This window comes from Oncorhynchus tshawytscha, linkage group LG31 (assembly GCF_018296145.1).
Source record: "Oncorhynchus tshawytscha isolate Ot180627B linkage group LG31, Otsh_v2.0, whole genome shotgun sequence".
Lineage (NCBI taxonomy): Eukaryota > Metazoa > Chordata > Actinopteri > Salmoniformes > Salmonidae > Oncorhynchus > Oncorhynchus tshawytscha.
This window is the reverse complement of record NC_056459.1, coordinates 3919276-3947191: the sequence shown is the minus strand read 5'-3', so window position 1 is coordinate 3947191 and position 27916 is coordinate 3919276. Positions and strand designations below refer to the sequence as shown.

The 27916-nt window shown below is 42.3% G+C and overlaps 1 protein-coding gene across 3 annotated transcripts in view; it reads left to right on the top strand.

The window, feature by feature from the left end:
- Positions 1–1382: 1382 nt before the first annotated feature.
- Positions 1383–27916, top strand: part of LOC112229965 (oxysterol-binding protein-related protein 10-like) — a 94377-nt gene continuing 67843 nt past the window's right edge. For 2 of the 3 annotated variants that reach the window (XM_042310292.1, XM_042310291.1), the window contains exons 1-5: positions 1383–1940; positions 12553–12728; positions 17507–17586; positions 21258–21329; positions 25275–25475. In XM_042310292.1, the coding sequence (XP_042166226.1) occupies positions 1687–1940; positions 12553–12728; positions 17507–17586; positions 21258–21329; positions 25275–25475 (783 nt within the window). In that variant the 5' untranslated portion in view covers positions 1383–1686. Of the gene's footprint in view, positions 1941–12552; positions 12729–17506; positions 17587–21257; positions 21330–23072; positions 23274–25274; positions 25476–27916 lie in introns of those variants that run through there. The other variant, XM_042310293.1, reaches the window with a different exon arrangement.

The following is a 27916-nucleotide window of genomic DNA, read 5'->3' as shown; positions in this document are numbered from 1 at the left end:
TCCAACTTGTTGTGTAATGTTCATGTCCAATGGTCGATGAGCACCGATACGTTTTATTTATAATTTCTCTTCGTCATTTCTCTTCACATGACAAGGATAGAAAAGGATTTGCCTGTAGATTGTCGACTTGATTCATGATGATGACTGCTAGCTAAGATTTTGAAAGTATGATGTTGACATGATCAGTCCAATCAAATATCTACAGTAGATACTGTATCCTTCCCCAGATCTGTGCCTGCACACGATCCTGTCTTGGAGCTCTATGGACAATTCCTTCGACCTCCTGGTTTTGTTTTTGCTCTGACATGCACTATCAACTGTGGGACCTTATATAGACAGGTGTGTGCCTTTCCAAATCATGTCCAATCAATTGAATTTACCACAGGTGGACTCCAGTCAAGTTGTAAAAACATCTCAAGAATGATCAATGGAAACAGGATGCACCTGAGCTCAATTTCGAGTCTCATAGCAAAGGGTCTGAATAGTTATGTAAATAAGGTATTTCTGTTTTTGTTTATTTATATATTAGAATAAATGTCTAAAAAACTGTTTTTGCTTTGCCATTATGGGGTATTTAGTGTGTAGATTGATGAGGGAAAAAAAATATTCAATCCGTTTTAGAATAAGGCTGTAATGTAACAAAATGTGGAAAAAGGGAAGCGGGAAGGGAAGTCTGAATACTTTCCGAATGCACTGTCAATGTATGGTTGAGGGGAGGTTACTGTAGCTACTGTAAAACAACCTTCCAAACTTCTTCCACTAGAGGCACCATCATATTTCTCTCCAAATGATAGCCTAAAACTTTTCTAATTCCTTATGAGTAAATATTATATATATTACGGTAGTCTAGTAGAAGAGTGTATAAAAGTGTAGTAGTCTTATTTGTGTTGAAATATGCGATCCAACTGCTCCACACTCCAAAGTAATAAGGTTGATATAGTAGTCTGTCGAAGTAATCAGACCAGACAGATATTTTCATATTTCTTTAAACTTTGACTATATTTCACCGCTTCAATTAAGTGAAACGTTTTAAACGTCTTACATTACCACAACAGTACTTTCAAAGAGCTGAAGCAAGTCACACAATTTTTCTTCATGGAAAATTACAATTGAATTGGAACCGTATTGTCAGATACGGTATGTCTGACAATACCCCTAATTTACTGTGATTAAGATAGGTTACACTGTAAAACAAAATGTTCATTAGCCTATTTAGGCCTACATCATATGGATGAATAACACGTGAATTTGTTGTATAGCTGATTGGAATTACTAGAAGATAATATTATTCAGCTATTTTGGGGATGATGATGATGATGGTGAGCGGTGCGCCTCGGGGCATTCTGTAGCCGTGTTCTTGGTTGTGATGTGTAATAAGATTGGACTGTTATATGAGGGGGTTGGCTGAGAGAGTCAGGAGAGGGGGTGTCTGCACTGTGATTTCCCAACGAAACGTCAACGTTAGAGCGCCACGGCAGCAAGGGAACTACAGCAGTGCTCTTCATGCGGGAAATTATGCCTGGTTTCTTGGGCAGAGAGGGACGCTCAAATCACCAGGGAAACATGAATATTACATATTTAACCTTTTGATTTAGGCCAGTAGACATACATTACTGTGTTAACCACAATGTTCTAGCAAAAAAAAATCTCATTGCTGTGCTCGATACCGTCTGTCCCGTCGTCAGTATGGAGAAGACGATCTGCAGTCCGCATCCTGGGACAAATAAAACGAACTCTGGTTCACTGCTTTCGGACAAGGGGAATTCGGGGAGGAAGATCGGACGAGCTGGTTCTCACAGCCCCGGCTCGGCTTCGCTTGGGAACGGGGCCGGTCGGGGAGGTTTATTGGGAAACAGTATGCATTTTCAGCAAGCGTGTAAGCGTCAGTTAGAAGGAGTGTTGAGCAAATACACAAACTTAATTCAAGGATGGCAGAACAGGTAAGCAGCACTTTAAATCATGAGGTTCTTACCCACTGGTCAAATCCTTGTTGGATCAACGTTGTTTCCACGTCATTTCAGCCCCATAAATCTATGTGATATTGAATCGACGTGGAAAACTGATTGGATTTGCAAAAAGTCATCAATGTAAGGGCGTTTCGTCATGGTTTCCATCAAACTTTTATCCTAAATCCAATGACATTGAGATTTTTTTGTTGGTAAAACGTTGAATTCACATTGGTTGACAACTCACTCAAATGTAAATCAAAACTAGACGTTGAACTGACGTTTGTGGGTAGTGTCATAAAGTGTAATGTTCCTTGGTGCATGCATGCTGTTAGTTTTTCCTCCACCTTGCACTGCAAAGGTCAGTGGTGTGTGGAGTGATAACGTGTCACTGTTTCAAGGGCTACAAGGTTGCAGCCATAGACTAGACAATTGAAACATTGTAATTTTGCCAGCTACAGAGCCTGTGCATATTGGATAACAATAAAGTTGCTCATGCATGATTTAGCATTTGTAGGCCTTCTCTGCCCCAGTATCTGTTTGCATAGTCAACATCTCTAACGCATAGATACTGGGACAGGCCTTCTCTACAACCAGTGGCGATTTTTAGCTGGTAAATCTTGGTGGGGTAAACCCCCCCAACATTTTTTAGGTGCATGCCAGCAAAGACACGACACAACACTAAACAATGCATTAATTGCACTATAACGGTGAAAAACAGTGCCCACAAACTGTTAGGGCCTACATAAAGCTGTCCCAACACCTTACCACCGCTAGGCCTGGCTATCTTACAGTATTCTCCCTGTACACCAAGTCAGAACCGTAGGATAAATAGAGGGGGCATTTAAGCAGACAAGGAAAGCTCTTACAATATTTGACGTTTACATTTCTCTAAAATAGGCTAAATGTTCACCACCAAGTCAGAACGGTAGACAAAATTATGAGGTTGAGGCACATGGGCTACTAACAGCTCACTACATAACATACACTTAGTATTACTTTCTTAGCTACAGTGTACATATCTCCCTAGCATATTACATAATTTATGCTGCTGCATACCAGATATTTTTGGACTCACCTTGCTGTGCTGTGCTCAGGAAGGTGGTACAACAGTCCTTCGTGGGCAAATTTTGTCATCTGACTTTTATCAAAGTCTGTCATTCTCTGGATTTATGGTGCTTTCAAGACAACTGGGAACTAGAAAAAAAACAAGGTTGAATCATGATGACATCAGTGAAAGAGACCCGGGTTCCCAACTTGCAATTTCAATTTGGATGACCGCTCAAAATACATTTTCCCAGCCGGAGCTTGTTTTTTAACGAGTTCACAGTTTCTTGAACTCTCTGAAGTCAGTTTTCCCAGTTCCGAGTTTCCAGTTGTTTTGAGCGCCTCAGAAGTCATGCTGGATTGACAGCATGGCCAATGTTGAATGTTTATCCTTTTAAGTATGGAAAAGAGACCCTTAATCCCAGTATTGGACCACACACCCACTCCACTGAATAGCAGGCTAGTGATTGCTTTGCAATGTTTGCAGTTAGCCACCGATTCCTTCCAAACCACTCATTGTTGAATTTGCGATTTCCAACTTGTTGTGTAATATTCATGGTCATTTTATCTATAATTTCTCTTAATTTGAAAAGGATTTGCCCGTAGATTGTCGACTTGATTCATGATGACTGCTAGCTAAGATTTTGAAAGTATGATGTTGACTTGATCAGTCCAATCAAAGCTACAGTAGATATAACATGATTTGACAATTTTATCTGTGGCCAATGACCTTGAGCCATCTTGAATGGACACTTCCAATGTAACTCTATGGCAGCACCCATGGTGCTTGAATTTTCAAGCTGTACCCTTAGATTTTTCAGTGACATAGTGTCCCCATGAGTGACAGAACACTGAGCCAATCACAGCGTAACTAGAGAACATTACCAACCTCTACGCTCTGTATATTCTGCTGCCTGCCACACCACCACAAAGCACTGAGCACCTGCATTTTGGAGCTGCCTTACTCAAGAAAGAAAAAAAGAGTGTGTTTGTATGCGGCTTTATTAACTCCATGTTTTTAAAAATGTTATTTTACATTGTTTGCAGACAAAAAAATCTGTGTATGTACACTACCGGTCAAAAGTTTTCAAATACCTACTCATTCAAGGGTTTCATTATTTTTATTATTTTCTACATTGTAGAATAACAGTGAAGGCATCACAACTATGAAATAACACATGGAATCATGAAGTAACCAAAGAAGTGTTAAACAAATCAAAGTATATTTGAGATTCTTCAAATAGCCACCCTTTGCCTTGACAAGTTGGCACACTCTTGGCATTCTCTCAACCAGCTTGATAAGGTAGTCACATGGAATGCATTTCAATTAAGTGTGCCTTGTTAAAAGTACATTTTAGAATTTCTTTCCTTGAGACAATCAGTTGTTGTGACAAGGTAGCTTTATTTGGTAAAAGACCAAGTCCATATTATGGCAAGAACGGCTCAAATAAGCAAAGAGAAACAACAGTCCATCATTACTTTCAGACATGAAGGTCAGTCAATACAGAACATTTCAAGAACTTTCTCCAAGTGCAGTCGCAAAAACCATCAAGCACTATGATGAAACTGGCTCTCATGAGGACCGCCACAGGAAAGGAAGACCCAGAGTTACCTCTGCTGCAGAGGAGAAGTTCATTAGAGTTACCAGCCTCCGAAATTGCAGCCCAAATAAATGCTTCACAGAGTTCAAGTAACAGACATATCTCAACATCAACTGTTCAGAGGAGACTGAGCGAATCAGGCCTTCGTGGTCAAATTGCTGCAAAGAAACCACCACTAAAGAACACAAATAATAAGAAGAGACTTGCTTGGGCCAAGGAACACAAGCAATGGACATTAGACCAGTGGAAATCTGTCCTTTGGTCTGATGAGTCCAAATTTGAGATTTTTGATTCCTTTGTGAGACACAGAGTAGGTGAACGGATGATCTCAAATATAAAAAAACTCAAATATAAAATAGATTTTGCTTTGTTTAACACTTTTTATGGTTTATGGTACAAGCAATACAACTGGCCTTCTTTACAATTAGTTGAGTATCTGGAGCATCAGCATTTGTGGGTTCGATTTACAGGCTCAAATGTCCAGAAACAAGGAACTTTCTTCTGAAACTCGTCAGTCTTTCTTGTTCTGAGAAATGAAGGCTATTCTATGCGAGAAATTGCCAAGAAACTGAAGATCTCGTACAACGCTGTGTACTACTCCAGTCACAGTACAGCACAAACTGTCTCTAACCAGAATAGAAAGAGGATTGGGAGTTCCCGGTGCACAACTGAGCAAGAGGACAAGTACATTAGTTTCTAGTTTGAGAAACAGACCCCTCACAAATCCTCAGCTGGCAGCTTCATTAAATAGTACCAGTCTCAACATCAACAGTGAAGAGGTGACTCCAGGATGCTGGCCTTTTAGGCAGAGTTTCCAAGAATAAGCCATGTGTCAAAAAAAGCCAATTAAAAAGATGAGCAAAAGAACACACACTGGACAGAGGAACTCTGCCTAGAAGGCCAGCATCCTGCTGAGGGCCCATGTAAATGTGTACATGGAAATAAGACCGGGAAGCTACAGTGAGCTGAAGATGATCTGAAATCCCATTCCAAAACTCAACTGACCCGTGTCATTTTGTTTTCTTCTGTCAAGGGAGAATAATGCTGGCCTATTGAACCTACCTGAATCCTGGCAGTGGTGTGCTCATCTGCCTGCTACTTGTAAATAATGAGAGCAACCAAGTTGAAGGCTTTTTCCTGCTGTACTGTTGTTGCGGTGTGTGCCACTTCAACTATTTTCTGCTAGTATAGCCCTCTTATTCTTGACATTATTTGATGTGTCATAATGGACCAAGTAAAGCATACTGTAACGGTACATGTGACACTGGCTATAGGCTTCAAAAGCCAGCAATGTATTTTCCCTTCACCACAGATCTCATGGCCTCAAAAATTGCAGTTTTTAAAGATGGTCGGACCTAGTTTGTGTGACGTTTTTGGACCACTACCCCCCCCAAAAAAAAAAAAAAAAAACAATTGGGGAAGCCAAAAATAGAACTTCCAAAGTATGCCGTTGCAGTAAAATGTTCTTTTTTGACATGTTTTCCACCAGCAAACCTACCATGCCTCAGTTTTAAAAAAATGGCACAGAATACACAAGAGGCAGTCTGTCATTGGGCGACTGTGTTGCTGTAATACTAGGTCTGTCAATTACATCCTTGTTTCTATTTGTGAAAGAGCATAAACATTGTCGGGCTATGTACTTGGCTGTGCTTGTGAGCTTCACTGAGAGTGGGTCTGTGCCATGTTTGCGCTGTGTGTTGGGTGATCATGTTAATGTCGATTGCTATTTTATGTTTGTTTTTTCAAGTGTAGGTGTATTGTACTGAATACTTAGTTTTCATGTGTTTGTCTCACACATATGCACATATTGGAGTGAAACTAGCAGCCCGTGGGAACTCTGTCAGGGTTTCAACTTACTGTTGTGAGTTAGAATAGTAGGATACGTGCGGTGCAATTTTGAAATTGAGTTATGCAGTAGCAGTTTCTCTCTTATGGCAGTCAATTAGCCCATGTCAGCTAATATTTTTTTAATTGCTAAGTTAGTTTAGCGGCCAGCGAAACCTTTTTTTTATCGCGGTCGAATTACCGACCGGTGGGCCCTCATTAATTTTGTTAGTCAAACTGCAAACATTTCTCTCCACCCTATGGCAAAATGTGTGTATTTGCAGCACACTTGCTTTAAAACGGCAACATTTTCTCTACATGCCATGGCAAAAAGTGTTGAATTGCACGAAATGTACAATTATTATAAAAACTACCATTCAAACGTTTGGGGTCACTTAGAAATGTCTTTATTTTTGAATGAAAAGCTAAAAAAATTGTCCATTTAAAAGTATCAGAAATACAGTGTAGACATCGTTAATGTTGTAAATGACTATTCATTCTTTAAATCAGCACAACAGTTTTCAGCTGTGCTAATATAATTGCAAAAGGGTTTAATGATCAATTAGACTTTTAAAATGATCAACTTGGATTAGCTAACACAACGTGCCATTGGAACGCAGGAGTGATGGTTGCTGATAATGGGCCTCTACACCTATGTAGGTGTTCCATTAAAAATCAGCCGTTTCCAGCTACAAAAACCGCTATATATATATTTAACAAGCAAACATTTTGTATCTCTGGTGGGTGGGGGGGATATATATGGATGTGCGTACGCAGACCTGTGTTCAACTGCGGTCCCTCATAAGTTTTTTTTTTTTTTTTTTTGTGGCCCCCACCCCCAACAAAGTTGCCCATCCCTGAACTAGATCCTCCAATTGTGCAACACACCGTCACCTTGAGAGGCTGTATGTGCTTTACCCCTCCATTACGACACCCCAGTCTCTTAGGCCCCAATGATCAGATGAAAGCTTTCTGAGAAACTGGACTGTTACACAGACACAGAGAGCGACACTGAATGACCTCCCACATCACATGGGCCACATTACTTGCAACTTCAATTGAAAAGATGGATGATTGTGGCATGCGGGGTGCCATCCAATAAAGTTGCAGTTATCAAATGCATACTGTGGGCTGGAAGCTAAGCTGTCGAGTCTGTTGTAGAACTTGGACTTAAGTGTCCGCTTTAATGTGTGGTAAGCCAACCTTTTTTCAGGGTTTCTGTTTTACCACAACTCAAAAAGTTTTCTTTTTTGAAGTAGAACTAGTCCTCAGTGTAGCGAAACTCGAGGCTGGTTTCCAATGGGACGGCACAGACCTGAGGAGGGGAAATCATTTAAAAAAACAACCCGGATGAACAATTTTTTTTGTTGTTGTTGCATATGACGCTGCACTTTCACACTGCTTCACATTTTTAATTTGAAATATGTGGGGGAAAGGTTGCAAGAACATTTCAGATACTTATTCTGTCACGTTTAACTACATTGGCAGAAAGGTTACCTGGCTGTAGTCACTATAATATTACTGTACTTTGTAAAACCAATGTCCTGGTCACATTCAGGTCTTCATGATGTATCACGTGTTGCAGAGAGGAGGATATCTTTTACTCTAAAATTGTTGTGATCTCACAGGACACACTTCATAATAAGATTTCTTTTCTTCTGGACACTTGTACACCCTTCAGTAGCTATGCTATGGCCGGGCTGGTTAGGACCTGAGAGTATAATATGGAGGATTTGAGTTATATAAGGAGGTTCTATTTAAGTCTCCCGTGTGTGTGTGTGTGCGTGCGATGATCATATCTCTGCAAATGTACCAATTGGAACGGTGTGCTGTGCAGGATGCAGAGTTCCATTGATCAAAGCCGGGTCTGGGTGCTGTTTTTTTTCTCAGCTGGAGTCCAACTGATGGACTCGACTGACTGACAACTTTAACCATACAGAATTTAATTTGTTTTCCTTGTGGTTTCCACTGTGTGTGTGTGTGTGTGTGTGTGTGTGTGTGTGTGTTAAACACCAAGTTGTTACAGTAGGCCTATTGTGAATCCTAATAATTTGAATTGTGTTTATGGTGCTGGGTTTGGTATGGTCGTTTCATGCACTGTTTATTTAGGACAATTGCATGACTGAGGTCACCTGGATTTCACTCAACCATTTACCTGTCCGGAAAGTTTTATTTCATGCCCGAGGTGCGGGACATTTACAAGTGAACCTAAGTTATTATTTTGAGACTGTGTTGCGACATGTATTATTTGTGTGGTCGTTTATTTTCGTAATACAACCAACGCAAAATCAAATTTAAAAAAAAGTTATTCCTTTCAATGTTTTAAGCGTTTATGCAAAGCAAATTTTTACAACGCTGACTTTTACATAAGTCCTTTTGCATTGGTGTAGACTTGACTGACACATGAGACCAACTCCCAAACAAAAGGAGAAATCAAACTTTTTTTCTCTGCTAGGCACAACATACTTGGTACCCCTAACCAACCATAACCTCAATTCATGTCAAAACCATTACAATTTGATTAACTGTTCAGCAGTCTTATGGCTTGGGGGTTGAAGCTGTTCAGGAGCCTTTTGGTCCCAAACTTGGCGCTCCGGTAATGCTTGCCGTGTGGCGACAGAGCGAACAGTCTATCACTTGGGTGGCTGGAGTCTTTTGATAATTTTTAGGGCCTTCCTCTGACACCACCTGGTATAGAGGTCCTGGATGGCAGGGAGCTCGGCCCCAGTGATGTACTGGGCAGTACGCACTACAATCTGTGGCGCTTTGCGGTCGGATGCCAAGCAGTTGCCATACCAAACAGTGATGCAGCCAGTCAAGATGCTCTGTGGTGCAGCTGTAAAACTTTTTGCGGATCTGAGGGCCCATGTAAAAATCTTTTCAGCCTCCTGAGGGTGAAGAGGTGTTGTCGTGTCCTCTTCACTATTGTCTTGGTGTGTTTGGACCATGATAGGTTCTTAGTGATGTGGACACCTGAGGAACTTTAACCTCTCCACTATAGCCATGTTGAGTTGTGGGTGAACAAGGAGTACAGGAAGGGACATATGCCGTGTTGAAAACAACTGGGAACTTTGGACAAAAAAACTAGCTCCGACTGGGGAAAAAAAATCTATTTGAACAGTCATCCAACTCAGAATTCCAACTCGGCTCCTCTTTTGTAGAGCTCCGACTTTCCAACATTAGGATCACTGACGTCATGATTTGACTTCCGAGTTGTTTTGAACGCGGCATAAGCACACACACACCTGAGGGGTCCCCGTGTTGAGGGTCAGAGTGGTGGATGTGTTGTTGCCCACCCTCACCAGTTTTTATTTGATTTAACCTGGTAAGTTGACTGAACACATTCTCGTTCACAGCAAAGACCTGGGGAATAGTTACAGGCGAGAGAAGTGGGGGACGAATGAGTCAATTGGAAGCTGTGGATGATTAGGTGACCATGATGGTATGAGGGTCATATTGGGACTTTAGCCAGGACTCCGAGATAAGTGCCATGGGATCTTTAGTGACCTCAGAGTCAGGACACTGTTTAATGTCCCATCTGAAAGACGGCACCCTACACATTACACTGGAGAATTGGTCGTTTTTTTAGACCAGAGCAAGAAGTGCCTTCTACTGGCCCGCCAGCACCATTTCCAGCAGCATCTGGTCTCCCATTCAGGGACTGAACAGGTCTACTGCTGGTGGCCTGTCAGGAAGTCCAGCATTCAGTTGCAGAGGGAGACGTTTAATCCCTGTGTCTTTAGTTTAGTGCTGAGCTTTAGTCCACGAACAGCGTTCTTACATATGTGTTCCTTTTGTCCAGTTGGAAAGGGCAGTGTGGAGTGCAGTAGAGATTGCATCATCTGTGGCGCTATTGGGGAGGTATTTGAATTGGAGTGGGTCCAGGGTGTCTGGGATGATGATGTGAGCCATGGCCAGTCTTTCAAAGTATTTGTGAGTGCTACAGGGCAATAGTAATTTAGACAGGTTACTTTGGCGTTCTTGGGCACAGGGACTATGATGGTCTGCTTGAAACGTATGTATTACAGACTGAATCGGTTAAAAATGTCAGTGAAGACTCTTGCCAGCTGGTCTGTGCATGCTCTGAGTACGTGTCCTGGTAATCCATCTGGCCCTGCTGCCTTGTGAATGTTAACCTGTTTTAAAGGTCTTACTCACATTGGCTACGGCGAGCGTGATCACACAGTCGTCCGGAACAGCTGGTGCTCTCATGCATGGTTCAGTGTTGCTTTCCTCGACGTGAGTATAGGAGGTATTTAGCTCATCTGGTCGGCTCACGTCACTGGACAGCTCGCAGCTGGGTTTCCTTTTGTAATCCGTAATACTTTGCAAGCCCTGCCACATCTGACGAGCGTCAGAGCCGGTGTAGTAGAGAGAACACTTGGTCCAATTAGTGTGCTTTGTCTAGATTTTGTTTATTTAACATGACTTGAGCTTGCAGTTAGTGCTTTACACAGTATCTCCTATGGTATTATGTTTAGTGATATAAAGATGGTGGTAAAATGGCATTATATATCTATTTTATCCAAATGTATGAAGAATGAGGGCACACAACTCAATATTAGGGAGGTGTTGTTAATGTTTTGTACACTCAGTGTTTATTTTTTGTTGCATTGTGTGGCGATTTCCATCCATCCACGTTGCAGAGAATCAGCACAGCAGGTTAGGTTTAATAGAAAATATTGACACAAGCGTTAATAAAAAGAGGGATAAAGTACTGCTTTTTTGACTGATTCGCCTCATGATTTGTTTGACAGGACTTTGTTTTCATCCTCCCTAGGGCCAGAACTTTTTCCAGGATTTTTTTTTTTTAACCATTTGACCCGATTAGAGGCCCTGCTCTGGGCCCTGCTCATATAAAACCGTTATTTTAGATTTTTTTTTTATGGCTGACGTATGACTATGTCCTACCATAACACTAGGGTTTATGAGTTTCACCTGGTGAAGTTAGCCTATCAGATCAGAAAAAGCTCTGGGCCCCAGCAAAACTACTTCCCCTCTCTGGGACCTGTGGTGCCACCTCAAAAATCATCACGCAATGTTACAAATTGAAAAAACATATATTTGTATGATCTACTATCAAAAACATTTCAGCTGTATAAAAAAAACATTGCTCTGCTATTACCATTTATACTGCAGTAGTGTTCAGCTCAACGAGACAATTCTGATTACACTGCCATGCTCAAAGGGCGGCAATTGTTGGGCCAGTGCCGTGCACGACCTCCCAATGTAGCGCTCGAGACATGACGTTTTTTTCCAAGTTTTACACAACGGTATTGTCTCTCGAGAATCGATACCTCTCGAAAATATCCCTTTGCCATCCGTCAATGTGAAAACGGTCTATGATGATGCTCTCGGCTGTGGCAGTGTGGAGGATTGGGTTGTATTGACCTGTAAGTAAGTGCTCACTCGGCTTGTTCCAAAGCCTGGTCAATAGAGCTGCTCCTCTAATAGCGCATGGAACGAGGCGATTGATCGGCAGCAAGATCATTTCCGGTTAACAACACTTCCGGGTTTAGATGGCCGTACAATGAAAGCCAACCAAACAGGGTGACCCGCTATCTATGTCATGAATGCTTTGTTGTGACAAGTCCGTCCAATAGACTATGTCCCATAGCCAGGACGTGTGTGTGTGTGTCCTTTACTTGCTCTGTGTGTGTCATATTGCAGGCTCTCAGGCTCTGACTGTATTTCAATTAAGCCTAAGATAGGAGGCATTTATTCATCAAAGGTTCCAAACCTGTCTGATTCTGTTAAATTTCTACTCCGCGAGCTGTGGGCTCCAGCTGCTCCACTCATGGTACCAATACACTCTAATGACTACTTGGGTAGTTTGAGATTTAGTTGGTGGGAAGGTGTTGATGTCACTTCTTAATACGCTCAGTAATGTGGCTGACGCTTCTATAATGAAGAGCTCCTGAATATCTGGCAAGCTTTTTGCGTGAAAGTTGAGAGGAATTTAGTGGGGGATTTCACCCATCCTGTATGTGCTCCTCTCGATCATCACTATATTACTTAGCGGTTGCAATTACTGCTAAAGCAATAGAATTAGCATTAAACAATGATGAGAACATACAAATGCTAATATAAATGTTTCTCTCCCCTCCCTCCCTTTCTCTCACCCTCTCCTACAGGTATTTTGTGCTGGACCCAGAGCTGGGACAGCTGCAGTACTTTGTACATGAACATGGCAAGAGCCAGAAGCCCAGGGGTTCCCTGCCTCTGATTGGTGCGTCGGTTGTCCAGAGTGATGAGGCACCACACATGTTTATCGTCAACTCATTCAATGGCGAGCTTTACAAGCTCAGAGGTACGCTAACCCTTATTAGTCAGAGATTGTTCAGGGAGATTGCGTGGGGACAGCAGGAAGATTGCATTGCATTGTGGGCGTTTTGCGGTTGCGCAATATAGCGATACCACTTCAAGCAGCTTAAATTGTGCACCGGGAAAAAACATTCCCAACAACCCAGTCTTTGTTTTGGAAAAGTGTATAATGAAATTGAACCTGTGGTGTTGTAACTTAGCTTCATGAATATTTCACGAGTCACATTACTAACTTTCATTTTGCCAACTCCATTTCCCACACTTGACAGGAGTTCTCTTGAGCTTGCATGAGTGGGCTACACGGGCATTCTATATAAGCTGCCTTGTCGCATTGCTGAAAGTTTGAACAGGGTAACTGTACTGGTCGATACATCCTGTCAAAAGGGACACTCCCCTCTATGAGCTACAGTTGAGGCCTAGATCCATTGGGTTTAAACTGGCCACTATGCTACAGGCTCGCTCTGTCAGAAGTAGGGGTGGGATGATACCAGTACTGCAATATTTTTTTCCATGGCAAAAATGAAAAGACGAAGCAGACTCTTTTGGTCCTTTTTTAAAAACCTGCTGTATGTAAAATATAGTGTGCTACAGCTCGGAGAAAAAAAAAGAAGAAATGTGACTCTGGAGGACAACATAATGATGTTTGTTTCCAACATTAGGGCTGTTTACCTGAAGAAATTGAATCCGCTTTGTGTTTTGTTTCCTTGCCACGATACTAATCGCAGTTCATATCGCAGTTTGTCCCGGCCCTAGTCCGAAGCCTGTATCCACTGACGAAGCAAGAGACTCCCTGTCGCTTTAGTTTGTGGAATGTCCCTGTACGTTCCCCAAGGGGAGGTATCAGAATAACTTTCCCTGGATCTGTGGATGACTCAGTGATCCATCTATTGATGTAGGGATGGAACTAGATGCAGCTTAAATAAAAAGGGTTAATTTACTATCCTTATCAAAGAAGCTAGTTTGGTGTATGTTTTTTTTTGGAAGGTCTAAACACTATACTTAGTGGCATACAAGTCTCTGATTGGGATGGTGACATTTAAATTAAGCCAAATGGTGGGGAACAATACCCACCACCCTGTAGTGTAGCAACCTTTCATGAGTCTTTGACTCAGAATTAGCAGGTGCACCTTAAATCTCACCCGGGTTGTCATGGAAACCCAGGCTTTTACTGGGAAGGGAGAAGTTCAAGGTTCAACCAGGAACACGTTTCCTGTTTGGTGATTCTGCAACAACAGACCTCTAGTAGTAGCGCCTTACGGGTGATGTTTGTACAGCCCAGCTGTGAATGTGTCCTTTCCTTTTCATGTGGATGTCCTTGAATCCCCCTTCACAAACTGTCAAACGTTAAGTCACTGGAGAAGGTGCATATTTCTGTAAGCCAATAATCTCTCTTCAGGTGTCCTTGGTCGAACATTTGATCTCAACTCTTAGTAAACATTTTGAGTTGAATTTAAGAATGTCGTATTCAAGCCATGTGGAACTATGTGAGATCTGATACAGACGCTAAAGCACAGGCTTCGTCTTCATCTGATATCCAACCAAGGCAGCATAGGGTAATTAGTTTTAGTCGAATAAGCGGGAGCATTATGTTTTGAGCTTTGCCCGGAGCCATGTTCATTGCTCCAGAGTGTATGAAATTAAAAGGTGAAACCAGCATGAATTATATCCTGTTTGAATGATCAAATGGCACATTTTAAAGCTGTTGATCAGATGATGCCAGGAATAAGACACGAGGGCTGTTTAGAAGGGTCAAGTTATTTTCACGGCTTTTCAAGGGGGCTAATTGAGATGCCTGACTGCATATCAGGCATTATTGTGAATTATTATTATTATTAATCAGTAAGGCACGATGGCCTGTGGTATATGGCCAATATACTACGGCTGAGAGTTGTACGCACGACGCAGCGCGGAGTGCCTGGATACAGCCCTTAGCCGTGGTATGTTAGCCAACATACCACAAACCCCCGAGGTGCCTTATTGCTATTATAAACTGTCTACCAATGTAATTAGAGCAGTAGAAATAAATGTTTTGTCATACCCGTGGTATACGGTCTGATATACCACGGCTATCAGCCAATCAGAATTCCGGTCTCAAACCATCCAGTTGATGAAATATTTAATATTGCCTAGAACAAATTCAATCTCATCCAGAATAAGGATCCATATTAGTTCTACATACTAGGGATGGCAAAAATAAAGGAAACACCAACATAAAGTGTCTCAGGGCTCAGACACACCAATAGCATTTTCTGGCAGAGAGTACTTGGCACTCTGTTCAGAGATGCTAGCTTTAATTTGCGAACTGTGTGCACACTGATTTTTACACGTAGAATCAAGTGACAATGTCAAGTCATACGTGTATAGCGGATGGTAGCAAAAACACAGCTCGCTGAACGATGTGTTTGACTTTTAATAGGGCGTCAGGCCACCACGAGCCAGAATAGATTCATTGCGCCTTGGCATAGAGTCCACAAGTGTCTGGAACTGTTTTGTTGAAAGTGATGAAAAACGTTGTCAGGCGCCACGCTAGAATCTCCCACAAGTGTTCAATTGGGTTGAGATCTGGTGACAAAGGCTGCGTTTACACAGGCAGCCCAATTCTGATCTTTTTTCCGCTAATTGGTCTTTTGACCAATCACATCAGATCTTTTTCAGAGTGGATCTGATTGGTCAAAAGACAAATTAGTGATATATATATATATATATATATATTTTTTTTTACGCTTGCACTGTGTAGGATAAGCCCTGGGTTTATGTTCTTCCCAGCAACTGCAATAATCCCTACTCTCCCATGGCAGTCATGTTTAATAACCATCAGTTATGAAGTACATATTCAGAGTGCTGCCTTGTCATATTATCTCCATTCACCTTAATCAGATCCCCCACCAGCTCCCTCAAAAGTATGAGACTATTATTTTAGCCAAATGCTTGAATGGCAATGGATAGACATTAGTGCCCTCTCTTTAGAGTCTATATTGAAGCGTACGTTGACCCCCCCCCCCTTTATTGAAATGCAGAGATGGTGTTATTTAAATGGCATTTGACCGTCGTTCCTCCATTGCAAATGGGTCGGACTGTGTTGTGCTGCTTGTTCTCGTTTGCCAAAACAAGCGTGGGTCGTTCATCAGCTGAATGGAACTGCCACCCCTCCAACTCCAAACCAGGGACCTTTTTTTGAACAGAACATTGGCAGTATTTTGGGGTTACCTTTTTTTAGACCGAGCACAAGAACGACCTGGTCTTCGCTAAGTAAGGATTGGTGTGCAAGTAGCTCATGTTAGCGAATTTAGCGTCCTTTTCACCATTCAAAACCGGTGCATATTTGCATATAAACAATAACCGCTCAGCACTGCCAGACCCACCTCTGTTCATTACAGCTAGCTAATTATGTACAATCCCGGCAACGCTTGTATGAATCAAGACCCCATAATTGCTGCTCTAGACGTGTCGCAGATTCTAAACTGAGACGTTTTTGAAAGGGGGAAAAAAAGAGATGCTGCTGATGTAGACGGAACCCATGGGAGGAAGGGTCTTAACAGGCAGCTGGGTACAGGTGTTTCATTATGAATGGCCTACATGTACACAGCGTTCTCTTGAGAGAGCAGAGGAGGAGCTGTTCACTGTTCTAAGTGTCCCATTTGACATTTGTTAGTGTGGGTGTGTCTCCTCCTCCTGCCTCCTCACTCAAGCGACAATTTCAGGTGCTTGAAAAATAGTGTAGGCCTTAAGTGAGTGACAGAAACTCACGTCACGGGTGCTCAAATGAGGCCATTACCCTTCCAAGAAATTACTCTTTCTCGAGACTAAACTCTCATGAATAGATTCAGCATTCCGCACTCCACCGTTCATGATCGTGCCCATTTGTTTCAGTTAATCACTATTAAGGACTCCATGAGTCCAGACAAGGCTGCTATATTCGGTTCCGTTGCTAATGAAATGTTCTTATTTTCTCCTTGGAGCGTTACCATGGAGACTGGAGACTTTGGTACACACAATTTGATAGTATCTCACTGAATAATAGGTTGAGATGCTGAATTGCTCTTGAAGTAAAGTTTTCCCAGTCAGTCACAATGATATCCCCAATTGGTCTAGCTAGTCTAGTCGAAAGAGGTTGTACCATTTTGTAGACGTCAGGCTGGACAAAGCAGGGTCTGCCATTTAATCGGTTAATGAAATGAAACGGGCTTATTGACGTGTCTGGCCTCGGAGGGCAGTTTACTGTCTTGTAAAACAAAAGGGGTCCAGTGAGTCACTTTTTCCATGGTTGGTGTTTGGATAGCAGGCTGCCTCTGTGCCTGTGAAATGTCTGCCATTTTAGCTAATCGCACAGACACTGTTACCCCCATCATTGAGAGTTTAGGTTAAAGATCGAGCTTTCCATCAATCTGAAAATGTGTCTTAGAATATGTTTTAGTGAGTTGTAGAATATGGACACAGATACTATTGTAAAGTTCAGTGGTTTAAAAGCCCCTACACAGGGAGTTTGGGACCAACGTAAACAAACCTGATGCACTACAGTACTGATGTACTACAATTATCAGACCCTTACCCTGTAACAGAATACATTGGCTGATAATGTGTCAGACACAAATTGGATGTCAATCTGTAAAGTGATATGCAACACATAATGACACATTTTGTGACGACTACCTACATATCGAACTGACCATTAACTCGTATGATGACAGTTTCCTATTTCTCCCATTGTGACGATGATGGTTATCGGAAATGAACAATTAATTAGCTCCTTTTGTGTCTCCGTAGCATCCGACGCCAAAGAGCAGCAGTTCTGGATGAACCAACTCCAAGCGTGCGCCAGACGCCATTCCGACAGCAGTGCCAAGGTGTGTACAACGCGCTTGCGCGCGCACACACACACGCACACACACACACACACACACACACTGCAGTCACTACTAAGCTCTAGCTCCTGGAATATGTCCCTCAGGAAGAGCGGTGCAGTGACAGGGAAGCCTTGACTTTCACTTGCAATTTTTAAAATATTTTTAAATATAACCTTTTATTTAACCTTTTATTTAACTAAGCAAGTCAGTTAAGAACAAATTCCTAGTTACAATGGCGGCCTACGCCGGCCAAGCCCGGACGGCGCTGGGCAAATTGTGCGCCACCCTATGGGACTCCCAATCACGGTCGGTTGTGATAGCCTGGATATTAGAGATGAATATACCACTGAGTTTATAAATCTCATCGCAGGTATTTCCCACTTCTGTAAGCACAGCTCTGATTGATTGAATTACTTGGGTTCAGGCACCTTGGAGGAAATTTAAATTGCTGTAAATATGGCTTTTGACAGATGGCTTGAATGGACAACTATGGTATTAGTGTAGGGGTTGATAGCGGGAGAAGTGAAGTAGTTTGAGAGAAAGTAGCTTTGTGGTTGTGAGATTTTGTTGCAAACCCTTGTTGTTGGGTGCACTGTTGGCACACTGAAACAGCAAATGCTCTTTCCTATAGTGGTTGGATTTTGGAATTCCTTCGCGTTCATGCAGTCTCAATGCACACAGCAGGCACAGTAGATAACGTTCATAGCCTTCAGAAAGTATACATACCCCTTGACTTATTACACATGTATGTTTTTTACAGCCTTAATTGAAAATATATATATATTGTTTTCTCTCACCAATCTACACACAATACCCCATAATGACAAAGTGAAAACATGTTTTTAGAAATGTTACCAAATTTATTCAAAATGAAATACAGAAATATCTCTTATCTCACACCCCTGAGTCAATACATGTTAGAATCACCTTTCTGGGTAAGACTCTAAGATTTTCATACCTGGATTGTATATTTGCACATTATTCTTCAGAAAAGGATTTAAGCTCTGTCAAGTTGGTTGTTGGTCATTTTCAAGTCATTTTCAAGTCTTTCCATAGATTTTCAAGACAATTTTAAGTCAAAACTTTAACTAGGCCACTCAGGAACATTCAATGTCGTCTTGGTAAGCTACTCCAGTGTATATCTGGCTTTGTGTTTTAGGTTATTGTCCTGCTGAAAAGTGAACTTGTCTCCCAGTGTCTGTTGGAAAGCAGACTGAACCAGGTTTTCTATGATTTTGGCTGTGCTAAGCTCTATTTTTTTTATCCTAAAAAAACTCCCTAGTCCTTGCCGACAACAAACATACCCATAGCATGATGCAGCCACCACCATGCTTGACAATATGAACATTGATACTCTGTGACGTGTTGGATTTGCCCCAAACATAACACTTTGTATTCAAGTCATTTTTTGCAGTTTTACTTTCGTGCCTCATTTAAATCAGGATACATGTTTTGGAATATTTTTTAGTCTGTACTGGCTTCCTCCTTTTCACTCTGTCATTTAGGTTAGTATTGTGGAGTAATTACAACGTTGTTGATCCATCCTATCACAACCACTAAACTCTAACTGTTTTAAATTCACCATTGGTTTCCTTCCGTCTTCCCGGCATCTGAGTTTTACATTTGAGTAATTTAGCAGACGCTCTTATCCAGAGTGACATTTAGGGTTAAGTGCCTTGCTCAAGGGCAAGAAAGATTTTTTTCTCACCTAGTCTGATTGGGGATTCGAACCAGCAACCTTTAGTTACTGGCCCAACGCTCTTAACTGCTAGGCTACCTGCCGCTCAGGAGTTCGGAATGACGCCTGTATCATTGTAGTGACTGGGTGTATTGATACACCATCCTGGGTGTAATTATTAACTTCCCATGCTCAAAGGGATATTCAATGTCTGCTTTTGTTTTGTTTTTACCCATCTACCTACAAGTGCCCTTCTTTGCTGGGGATTGGAAAACCTCCCTGGTCTTTGTGGTTAAATCTGTATGAAAATCACTGCCCGACTGAGGGACCTTGCAATTATCTGTATGTGTAGGGTACAGAGATGAGGTAGTCATTCAAAAATCATGTTTAACACTATTCTTGCACACAGAGTGAGTCCATGCACCTTATTTAGGCTCGCCATACAAAGGGGTTGAATAATTGTTCACTCAAGCTATTTCAGCTTTTCATTTTTAATTAATTTGTAAATATTTCTAAAAACATAATTCCGCTTTTGATATTATGGGGAATTGTGTTTTGGCCAGTTCTCAAAATCTCAATGTAATCCATTTTAAATTAAGGCTGTAACGCAACCAAATTTGGAAAAAGTCAAGGGGTGTGAATACTTTATGGAGGCACTGTATACCAGGTGAGTAATTCTGGTGTAGACATGAATGCTCACCATCACCTTGCAGAATTATCCTCTCTTGTAGATCCCATCTTATCTTGGCACAGCTCGTACACCTGCTCCTCCCTCCTCTACCCCTCTAACGCTCCTGCTATCTCCTCCCATAGGGCTCTGCGGCTGCTACAGTAGGACTTATGGGAGTCAGCTATTTCCTTTTAAATAGAGTATCATCCCTGATCCTCTGTCTGTTTGAGAGTGAGAGGTAACCTGGGTACGTGCCACCTGGCAATAACTTTGTGGAACCCTTCCAAACCTATGAACTCTTTAATTAAAAAAAAAAGTTTTTGTCTGGAAAAGTCTGTGAAAGTCAGATTCAAGTCAAGGTCATGTTGAATCCGGACTGCCACCTGAGAGTTAAAAAAAAAAAAAAAAAATTTTTTTTTTACTGCAGCATATTGTGTTTTTTTTGTAGGAAAAAGTTTTTTTCCTTTTGTAGGAAAATTTGTTTTGGCAAATGGCCTATTCTTGAGCATACTATATTTTGCTCTTTCTCTTCCTTTCATTCACTCGCGCTCTCTCTCTCTCCTTCGTTTTCTCTCTCCATCTCCCCATGTCTACAGACTGATTGTGTGAGTGCGCCTCAGCGGTCTACACACAATGCTCTCCCTGTCTGCATCTCCTATCACGCATCACCCCCATTTCCTCCACCCCTGCCTCGTGGCACAATAACTCTCGTAAATATGGTTCCTGTTTCCTGTCAAAATAGACAATCGGACATGTTTCCTTATGTAAATGAGTTTGTGTTAATCCATTGCCGACGTAGACTTGATTTGGAGAGTGAATAGAATTTGGGGCAGTACGGCTGGTTATGGACTCCTGCTCTCTTGGTATAATAGATAAGAGGGTAGCAGACCATGCATCTCTGGCGTTCCCGTACAGCCCTATTGTTGGTCTCTGCTGGCTATGCACTGTCTGTCCGGGGTACATTTTAAAGCCAGTCTCCATGTGACAGTGGAGTATCAGCCTCATTATGGAGTTACCCCATCCTCTGGATCTCTGCTGTGGGCCTTGGCAGCCTGGTTTGGAAGTTGCTGGGTTGTGAAGGGAACGGTGAAGATTTAGAACCTACTGTATAGCACTGTGCCGACCAGTTCCTTTTTAACAGTGGAAGGAAGAAACGTCATCCGTTTTGCACCTGGGGTCATGTTCATCAGGGCACATAAGTTTTGTAATGGGAAAACAAAAATTAGCTTTTCTTATTAGACAAGTTGAGGTTGTATCTTTCCATTTCCCCAGCTACTGAACACGACCCTGTACTATGTTTTTTTTGTGTGTGTTTGGCCTTAGGTCTGGAAGTTTAAGGGATCGGATGAGCACCTGAGTGTGGAGAGAACGACGGGAGGCAGCCAGGAGGGGCTGGTGAGTCAAGATGCACCCGTCCACACCTGAGCTACTGACCTTGTACCAACAATGTACAAACACCTGCCTTCTAAATGTTCAGATCTCTATATACTGTAGGCATAAATACACTTATAGGGTTGTCCATGTCTTCACCTCTCGTTGTGTCCCGGTTCTCACTTTCTGCCCTCCTCCATATATTTGAAAGTGTAGAAAAAGCCTTTATGTTCTTGGATACCAGCTTGAAAACTTTCATTGCAAACTCTCACACACAGCGTATAGCTATTCACTTTTTCAAAAAAGTGCTACACAGTTGAATAGACAGAAGTCCAATTATACTCCTTAACTTGGATCAGTAAGGGGAAGGCTCCCCAAAAGAGGAGTTTTTTTTCTCTCTCCCTCTTGTCAAAAGCGGGTGAGCTTTTATGGGTTCCTGTACCGTGACAGACAACCGTATCTAATCGTGTCTAAGCCTCCCATTCTGCCTCCGAGATCAGTATCACATCTCTTCCAAAGTCTAAGATGTATTCCTGGCTTAGCATAAACAATCTACAATAGCCTGAGCGACGAAATACACTTGGGGAATGAGGGCAATTTCTGTTCTATAGTTTTAATTATTGCCAGTGCTGGGTGTACAACTGATAAGTAAACTGCGCTTTCCTCAGTTTAGCTGCTTATTTACGCTTTCGGTGGAGATTTAAACTTTTGTATTCAAAAAGCTGTCTTGCATTTCATACAGTTTCGTGCAATGTGTCGGTCACCAGTTACAAATGGCAATCCTTTCTCTGGTGCGTTGACAATTACTTTCTTTGTACAGTAGAACAGTAGAAAGGCATCTCTCATCGCCTGAGGCTACATTTTGTACCACACTGTAGTGGAAGAGCGGATTCTACTGTGTTCTAAAATAACTCTCACTGATGTTTGAAATTCCTCTCATCCCGGCTCTTTTGTGGGAAGTAATTTCCTACAGAACCTTCAGAATATCATTTATACATCACTTTCGGGTTCCTCTTAACCGGCCCAGCTCAGCCCCACTGTAGATGCATTTCAGTAGATTATTTCTGCCTTTTTTTGATACCGTCTCCTGACTTATGTGGTGCCCACCACCCCACGTTCTGTTATGGCGGGCCAAGTCAGCCTAAGCAGTATGGGCACACCTGTGAGGGGCAGACGTGCCTGTTGGGAGGAGGGGAATGGGAGCTTGTTGAAGTACTGCTGAGGCTGTGTAAGTGGAGAGTGATTGCATTATGTGTACAGTGTAGGTAGAGTCAGTCACTCAAGTGTTTCCTAATAGGGAAAGGCATGAACCAAGCGGTGGTAAATCTTTACCCTTACCAAATTGGAGACCTAATAGAATGCAGAAATTGGAGTGTTTTTTGTCGTTGTTGTACCCTCATGAGAAGTTGTTTCTGTATCCACTGAAAGGTAGAACAAGTTGCATAGTTCACAAGGTTGAATAATCTTTGCAGGGTTCGTAAGTTAGCCTTGCTAGCAGATTGTAACAGGCTAATGTGTTGCTCCATTAGCCATTACAGGATAGGTCATGTTGGAAGTAGCACAGAGAATTTTCGGCCAACCTTAAATTGGCGACACTATATTCATTCTCGATTCAGCCAAACATGTACCTTCAAAAATGTCAGTATCCATTTGTAGGTGCTTTGTTTGAATTTAGAAAATGCTACATTTTTATGTGGATGCCTCCATCTTGTTTATTTAAAATCTTATCTCATTGATTGAAACAGGTGAGTGACATGTGGCACTTTGGGGTAGACCCACCTGTCTCAATCAATGAGAAAAGATTTGTACACATTCGAACACATTGTTGGATTACTTCATGGAGCAAAAAAAAAAAGTATTTTAATAACAGCGCATTTTCTAAATTCAAATGAACCACCTGCAACTAGACCTACACATTTTAGAAGATGCATGTTTGGCTGAATCAAGAACTAAGATTGTATGGCCAGGGTAAGGTTGGTCAAATTCTCTGTGCTACTCCACAAACAGTACCTATCCTGTAATGGCTAATGGAGCGTCACATTAGCCCGTTAAAATCTGCTAGCTAACGTTAGCCATGCATGACAGTAACTTTTCCTCTCCCAGCTTCAGTGATACAGGTGGTTCTCTCTCTCTCTCTTTCTATTTCTCTCGCTTTCTCTTTCTCTGGGTTCAGTACTCATTCTCATTACCCCTCATTTGCTCCCTCTCTTTCTCTGGGTTCAGTACTCATTCTCATTACCCCTCATTTGCTCTCTCTCTCTTTCTCTGGGTTCAGTACTCGTTCTCATTACCTCTCATTTGCTCTCTCTCTCTTTCTCTGGGTTCAGTACTCATTCTCATTACCCCTCATTTGCTCTCTCTCTCTCTCTTTCTCTGGGTTCAGTACTCATTCTCATTACCTCTCATTTGCTCATTCTCATTCTCATTTCTCTCTCTCTCTTTCTCTGGGTTCAGTACTCATTCTCATTACCCCTCATTTGCTCTCTCTCTCTCTCTCTCTTTCTCTGGGTTCAGTACTCATTCTCATTACCCCTCATTTGCTCTCTCTCTCTCTCTCTCTCTCTGGGTTCAGTACTCATTCTCATTACCTCTCATTTGCTCTCTCTCTCTTTCTCTGGGTTCAGTACTCATTCTCATTACCTCTCATTTGCTCTCTTTCTCTTTCTCTGGGTTCAGTACTCATTCTCATTACCTCTCATTTGCTCTCTCTCTTTCTCTGGGTTCAGTACTCGTTCTCATTAGCCCTCATTTGCTCTCTCTCTCTCTCTTTCTCTGGGTTCAGTACTTGTTCTCATTATCCCTCATTTGCTCCCTCTCTCCGTCTCCATGACTCTGCCATCTTCTCACTGTTGCAGTTTTCTGAAACGCCTGCAGCTCTGTGCCAGTTTTAGAGAGGAGAGACCTGAGCTGCTGTTGGACACATCTAAATGCTGAGTGTCCCCCCATCTGATTTACTCACTGCTGTAGCTTCATGGTCTTGTTCTCACAGAAAGCTGCCGTCTCGCGATTTGAAACGTCGTTAGGGTGAGAATTTGAATGATTCACATACATACTTGCGGCCATTGGGAAAAAGTATCCTGCACTTTCCTGCAGTGTCACAATGTGCCTTATTCCGTTTGTGACTATTATGGCTCTGTGGTCCTGGGAGTGAGAGTTGCTGCTTCCAAAATGGAAGCTGAGTTGTTTCTCCTCCGGTGAGCAGTGCTCAGGGAGGCAGTCGTTTATTTGATCTATTTATCTATCTTACCTCTGCTCTCTCTCTCTCTCTCTCTCTCAAATGTGCTGTGCTGTGCCCAGGCCTCTGGTATCCAGGGTGGAGGGGCCCTGTCTCTCTGGAACTGCTGTAAATTGATTGAGGGTGAGGACGGGTTCCGACTGAGAGACATTGCAGACAGTATACACAGGGCAGGGAAATGGAGAGACGAAAGAGGGACAGAAGGAAGGAGAGAACCAGATTAGATTTTTTTTTTGGTGTAGAGCTATAAAGAAGACAGAAGGCAAAGGTCCACTTTTTTAAGTTTGGTTGATGGCTTCTTAAATTTCTGTTCGTTCACCTCTACGTACCTTATTTTCTCTTGCCAGGATAGAAATAACCTGAAGCTAATTTAGGAGTTGAGTTCACTGGAAAGGCGGTAGCTTTAGCTTTTTGTTTTGGTTGGGGTTTGTAATAACAGGAGGCTAAGGTTTAGTCACGGTTCTTCTCATACGACTGAAATGTGGACCTTTTAAGGAAACCACAAGGTGCAGTCTTCGGTTTGCTGCCCGTCGTCAGGCATAGGTTTCAACATGGCTTTCATATCGTACCCAAGCTTATTCAAGAAGGCTAAACCCATTTCACCCCCCTGGTTTGACTCGTAAACCATAGGATACAGGTGAATATGAAAATAGTAGTAGGAAGTAGCTGAGTGGTGTGGCAGTTCACATATCCCTCCACACTCTTTTTTTTGTGTGTGCGTCTTTCTCTCTCAGGGCTCGTCATCTTCCGGTCGGTCCCGTAGCGTCTCCCTCCTTCCCCACCTCCCACCAGCTTCCTCATCGCCTGGTATCCAGAGGCACTTGGCGTGTCCGGGCACACCGAGCAACATCGTGACCATCACCCACCACAAGTCCCCAGCCGCTGCTCGACGGGCCAAGAACCAGTATCCCGGCCGACTACTGGAGGTCAAAGAGGTGGGTGGAACCTGAAACTGTCCCTCTGTGATGACATCATCATGGCTGTCTTGGTAATTAATTGTCGTAGGCTCTAGGGAGACTGCCAAATTCATCACAATGTCAGACAGATTGGCGTCCGTGGAGTTTGGATTTTTAAATGTACTATGTACACAATAGGGAATATTTCTGTTCAAAGTACATGACGCTGTCATTTTAAATTGACCACAACATTGACCCCAACAACTTATTTTCATACTGCACCATATTTCTTGTCCTATGTGTTCAGTGTTTCTGCTTACCCTCAGGTTGGCCGTTTGTTGCAACGAGTTCAGCAACAATTTTTTTGGCCTAGGCTTCTGACCCTATCAACATTGACTGCACTGCGCTCTATGTCTGTAGCTTTAGCTGGCTTGGCATTTCTCTGTATATATCCATACTGCTTAAAATGGCATGCGACAAAGGGGAAAGCCAGCTAAAAGGCTAGCTCAGCCTTTCCAAAACTCGGTCCTGTGGACCCCAAGGGGTGCACGTTTTGGCTTTTGCCCTAGAACTTCACAGCTGATTCAAATAATGACACCATTAAGCTTTGATTATTTGAATCAGCTGTGTGGTGCTAGGGTAAAAAAAAAAAAAACCTGCACCCCTTGGGGTCCCCAGGACCGAGTTTGGGGAAACACTGTGCAAGCTGATTGTGTGCCTATGGAGTGAAGTCTGAACTGGAGAGGTGGTGTGTGTCTGAATGGAGTGAAGTCTGAACTGGAGAGGTGGTGTGCCTAATGGAGTGAAGTCTGAACTGGAGAGGTGGTGTGCCTAATGGAGTGAAGTCTGAACTGGAGAGGTGGTGTGCCTAATGGAGTGAAGTCTGAACTGGAGAGGTGGTGTGCCTAATGGAGTGAAGTCTGAACTGGAGAGGTGGTGTGCCTAATGGAGTGAAGTCTGAACTGGAGAGGTGGTGTGCCTATGGAGTGAAGTCTGAACTGGAGAGGTGTTGTGCCTATGGAGTGAAGTCTGAACTGGAGAGGTGGTGTGCCTATGGAGTGAAGTCTGAACTGGAGAGGTGGTGTGCCTATGGAGTGAAGTCTGAACTGGAGAGGTGGTGTGCCTATGGAGTGAAGAGGATGAAAGGGCATTATACCGGTAATTCCAGTGTTTGCTAAAATGGTTGAGTAACCAATTGCGGAATTTGGCATTGATTTGCATGGACATTTTGGAGTAGTACTTTCGTGACTGAGAACCCCTCCGATTGCTATTAGTCATCCTCCAAAACGCACTCTGTACTTTGTTGTATGTCTCCTTTCTTTAGGGGAAATTCTATCAGTGTCAGACTGTGCTAAGCGGGCCCTGTACTGTATCAATTATACCCCATGGAGTTACCAAGCTGCCAATTCCGGCCACAGCCTGGTCCACATCTGCTCTGCCTTCATGCTCGGATAGCCTGGTTAAATCAGACTGAACACTGCACTTATCATTGTGAGCACAGCATTCAATCTGGGTTAACCAGGCTATTGCTCACATGCATTCATTCACGAATTTCTGTTTTTCGCCCTGGAAAGACTTTCTAGCTTTTGTTTAGTAATCCCTAGCGGTCTAGTTTTGTTCCTGCTATTGTCAGTGGGCTGTGTACTTGTGTGCTGAATTATATAGATAAGATGACTTGAATACATTTCAGCTGATGGGAAGACTTCCCGAACTGATGACAAAGCGTGTTCTAGTATCAGACGAGAAACAGTTTTTTTTGTCTAATCTTTGCAAAAAGTAGGACTAATATATTTTTTTCAGGAGCGTCGGTAGGTACATCGGGAAAATGGGAAATTACTGGAATGAGTGATGGATTGTGTATACTCTGATCTTTAGAAAAATGTCAGCTTTGTTAAGTTTGTTCATTTATTATGTCTTTGCCCTGAATTATTTGCAGGTTAGAGTTTTTTTGTAATGAATCTTGTTCTGGAGGCAGCTCTACAGAGTGATCCCTAGCTGGCACAGCCACAAAGTCATAAAACCTCATTTTTAAACCGAACCTTATCCACACTGCGAACCCTAATGCCTAACCTTAAGACGAAAAAGCACATTTTTGTTTTTATGAATTTTTACGATATAGCCAATTTTGCAGCTGGCCTATCTAGGGGGGGAAACGCTTAGTTTCAGTTTTGTACATGACATTTTTTATTTGACTTTATTTTTTCATTCCACGTCATCTCAGAATAGGCAGCAGCTCTATCGAGATGTCTGACAAAATCACTATTTTGCAGTTCTTCAAAGTAAATAAGGCATACTTTTATGACAGCTGAATACCAGCTATCAATCACTTAGGTCATGTATTTTCAGGTAGAAAAAAAAACAGACCGGACAAATATATGCGCAATGGATTATGGTTGTTAATTACCATGTTTTATGCGCTAAACTATGTAAAATATTGGCCTGTTGGAAACTACAACTCCCTACTACATTGCACAGTTAAG